Source organism: Lepeophtheirus salmonis, chromosome 5, assembly GCF_016086655.4.
Source record: "Lepeophtheirus salmonis chromosome 5, UVic_Lsal_1.4, whole genome shotgun sequence".
NCBI lineage: Eukaryota > Metazoa > Arthropoda > Copepoda > Siphonostomatoida > Caligidae > Lepeophtheirus > Lepeophtheirus salmonis.
Genome location: NC_052135.2, coordinates 65661935 through 65666209, shown reverse-complemented (window position 1 = coordinate 65666209; position 4275 = coordinate 65661935). Strand labels below are relative to the sequence as shown.

Here is a 4275-nt window from a genome sequence, read left to right as displayed (position 1 = left end):
GTTGATTTAATAATGGGTTTTTGAGTGCCTATATTTGAAATATTAGTCTTATAATATTAAAGTATTATTTTTACTGTTATAAATATGCGTAAAATACTATGTTACAATGAGTAATAAGATTGGAGTACAAATGTTAGAACATTGTTCTGTAAATGATAGAAATTCATCAATACAAATAGGTGTTTGCTAATTTATAAATAATGGTAAATTGAGTTACTTGAATTACTTGGCAATGTAGCATTTAAATTTCATCTAAAATCCCCATCAAAAAGTATTGATGAGACATAATTTAAACTTTTTCTGGGGCAATGGGACACAATAACGAAGGGCACTTCTAAGTCAGTAGTAAAAAATATGGACATAATCTTTTTGGTTCAAAAGGCACTAACATAAAGGATCTATTTTAGAGATAAACTTGCTGATACTATTTTAATCTTCCTTGTTGGCATTCTTCCAAGTGGAATATCATTCAAACATCAATGAATTCAGAAGTCAGTTTGAACTTATAAAAACAGAGAATATAGATGAATCCAGATGTAAGAAAAATGACTATATTCATATCAACAGTTTTAGTTAAGTATTAAATTGAGGCTGCGATTCTTATATCTGTTCCAAGAGAGCATTTTTGTCAAATCAGCGATTTATATGAATACTTTAATATTGAGAAGGAAAGGACAAAATCTATTTAAAAAAACAACTTATTTTATGTAACGGTAATTTGGAAGAATTTATATCTCTATGTGGGTTCGACTCTCAAATACGAGCAGCGAACCTGAGAGGTGGAGGGACCCCCCCCAAAAAAAAAAAAAAAAAAAAACTATTAAAGAGTAATATCAATTCATTCTTCATTTTGTGTCAGAAAACAGAGATAAATATATTCTCAAAAAAGATGCGCACTATACTCAGTACCTTAAAAATGTCCCTATAACTTGTTACGCCTTTCAGAAAGTAAATTGATAATTTAGCGGGATAGTTATTAGAACATTTCTTTAAGATGAAATCTTGATATTAAATATTTATCATATTGTAAGCACTATATTGTTACGTATTTTGGATATTTTTAAGGAAATATGCTAACTTTTCTGTTGTTGTACAACTTCTAAATATTTTTTTTATGATGCACAATTTTTGTAGTACCTATTTTTTTTATCAGAATACATATCTGGGACATTAGGAGCACTAATTTTCAAAAAAAAAAAAAGTTTCTTAAGAACAACTATAATGTAGGTATGTGAAAAATAGTTTAATCCAGAAGTCCATAGGTTCCAAGTCTTCATGTTACCAGTTCCAGTCAATTAAAACAGCTAATATGACCTCTTTGAACGAGACAAGATACCTGTGTCAAAAAGATTAAATAAATGAATTTGAAAAGAAAGATACTTAAAAAAATGCAACTGCCAGCTAACAAATTTTAGCTATAAAAAAGTAAAAATCCTCATCAATTCCTATGAAGTTGATACCAAAAAGAGAAAAAAAAGTTGACTATTTGTGGATTTTAAATTCTTGTTTCTTCTATTCGAAGTATTTAAAAGTAACTTTATAGTATTTATAGATTGGTATATGAGAGAACGTTGAATATAAACGTATTTTTATTATATCCGAATGTCTTATATCCGGATTTGGCTCTACATTTAAATTCTACATAGACTATATATTAGATGTATTTTGATTGAGATGATTGAAATCACATAGTATATCATTAAAAAATTCATTGATAATATCATAGTCAACGTGATGCATTAGTACGATATGACTTAAATCTCCGACTGTAGCAAGATTCCATTTAATTATAACTTTCTCTGATGGTTTCTTAAAATAAACAATGTTACTGAATTTGTTATTCCAAGAAGGGTAGGATATTTCTTTCATTTTTTGCAAGAGATAATTTGCTTTTTGAAGTAGTTCTTTGGCTTCAGTTCCTGGAGGTATGGTTCTCTGTCGATTAATCGCATACCAAGTGAGGGCAACCACAATTCCATCTTTGACGGAAAATATATCATCAATGATTTGAGTTGTTTCATTTGTCATAAAGATCTTACGTGTTAAAAATATACTGCAGGGAATTGGAACTCCGAGGTATTTATGCATTGAAAAGGATAAAGAGTCAATGCCCAGGTCAAAGCCAAGCTGTGGAGAACTGTTAACGAGGGGTAGAAAACCCCCATCCAGTGCTGCATCACAATGTATGTGATACTTTGTCAATTTTAACTTGTTAAAAAGTATTTTTGTTTTTTTAATGCTATCAATGGCACCCTTCATCGTCGTTCCAATATTCAAATTAATAATAACTGGGCTATTAATGTTCTGAACCACTTGTTTTTCAAGATCTTCATAGTCAATCTCTCCCGAGTCTTGGCTCTTTACGGTAATGTAGTCAATATTCAATATTTTTGAATATTTGAGCATAGAGTAGTGAGCATCATCACTTACATATAAAATGGGATTCTGGAAGTGAGTTCGAGGAATCAGAGAACCAAGTAAATTACTAAAACTTCCACCAGATGTAACTACGGCATATAGTTCTTCACGTGAAATTCGAAACAAGTCTGCCATGTATCTCATTAGATCAGCCTCTATTGCTTTGATGGATTTTAAATTTATATCATATTCAAATATCTTTAATACGTCTTTCAGATACTTATCTGAGAATTCCATATTGATGGGGTATCCAATGAATGTTCTTTTAAAATCCCTGATAAACTTAGAAAAATTATGAAGCCGTAACCTATCGGACTCGGATATCGTATAGACTTTAACACATTCATCTGGAGTGTCTTCTTTTGAGAGACTGGCCAATTTCTTGGGTGTGCGTCCTAAAAACTGTTCCATAAACATATCTAATTTGGAGTTAGTCATATGGGGTAGAAATTCAAATTGATAAGTGTTCTTAGATCCATTATTTCTTTTCAAGTTCCATTGCTTAATGAGACTACTTGAAGTTGTTTCAAAGAATATAGAAGTATGTAAGTCATTGGATTGAACAAATTTATCATTTAATGCGAGAGTCTTTTGTACATAAGAACAGTTCTTTTGTATTCTTTTTATTTCTTCTTGAATGCCAGTTGATCCTCTTGCCTGAAGAGCCACCCATATTAATAGTTGAAGATGGCCTATTCTGGATCCGGGGACAGTGTAGTCTATCTGTTTGACAACAGCTATTTTCAAACAAGACTCATTGGTTAAATGTTTTTTAATTAACGAAATTCCTCCAGAAATAGGGATGCCAAAAAAATCTGAGAGAGGAAAAGTAATGGAGTCCAAACCATTTTCGAAATTAATTCCATAATCATTTTGTAAAAATGGCAATATAACCCCTAGTGTTGAGCAAGAGTAGTGAATGTGAACATTTTTTCTTTCTCCAATAATGGATTGTATTTCGTTTAAGCTATCAATATTACCATTTACATCCCCCAAGGAAAGCCAAAGCAGGATAGGAACAGACTTATCCAGGTTTTTCATTTCCTCCCGTAAATTAACCAAAGTCATTCCACTATGAAACGGATTCGAATTTATAAATTTGATTTGCTCTGGGGCTATATCAAAGAGCTTGAGCTGTGAAAGAATCCTTCGATTAATCTCTTTTGGAAGAAAAAAGACACAATGTCTTTGGAAACGAGCAATGACCGTGTTAAAAATAAAGAGCTCACATCTCTCGAGATCCCATTCAATGTAGCCTCCAATTTGGCCCTTCTTTAATTGATAGAGACTTGCAAAGTATTTTATAACCTCAGATTCAAATTCCTTGGTGCATAAATGGAAAAAGGAAGTCGATGATGGATTCCCGAGATTATTCAAGTAGTGTTGTATAAATTCCTTGTAAAAAGTGATGATGGGATCGCTGGGGTCACGAATGGCGGAGCAGTGATCAGTAATCTTGAGGAGACGTTCAATAACATCCTCATAGGAGAGTAAAGCATTTTTGACCTTGTTATAGGTCACAACTTTTCTTGCAATAGCTGAGAGCATATTTGATGGATCACTAAAAAGATTAATGAAATGATGTTAGTGGAATTTGTAATATAAATTTATTATTAAGAATTAATTAAATAATGCTCTTGAAAAAAACAAAATATATATATAGATATATACAAGTAAAATCACCTTTATCAATGATGTTAATTGATGGATGGCAAATTGAAAAATGATGTCGTAAAAAAAGGACTTTAATCATCAAGAAAAATAACACCAAATATTAAATACAATACTTTTATCACTGCCCATTTGCTGTATCCCTTTCTTGCGTTGTTGTATTACAACATACTACTCTGAAGTTGT

At 31.3% G+C, this 4275-nt stretch overlaps 1 protein-coding gene across 1 annotated transcript; it reads right to left on the bottom strand.

The window, feature by feature from the left end:
• Positions 1–1571: 1571 nt before the first annotated feature.
• LOC121118260 (uncharacterized) lies at positions 1572–4275 on the bottom strand. The gene is made up of 2 exons (XM_040712819.2): positions 4102–4275; positions 1572–3979 (listed from the first exon to the last, which is right to left on the bottom strand). The coding sequence occupies exon 2, from the start codon at positions 3964–3966 to the stop codon at positions 1648–1650; it is 2319 nt and encodes a 772-aa protein (XP_040568753.1). The 5' UTR covers positions 3967–3979; positions 4102–4275; the 3' UTR covers positions 1572–1647.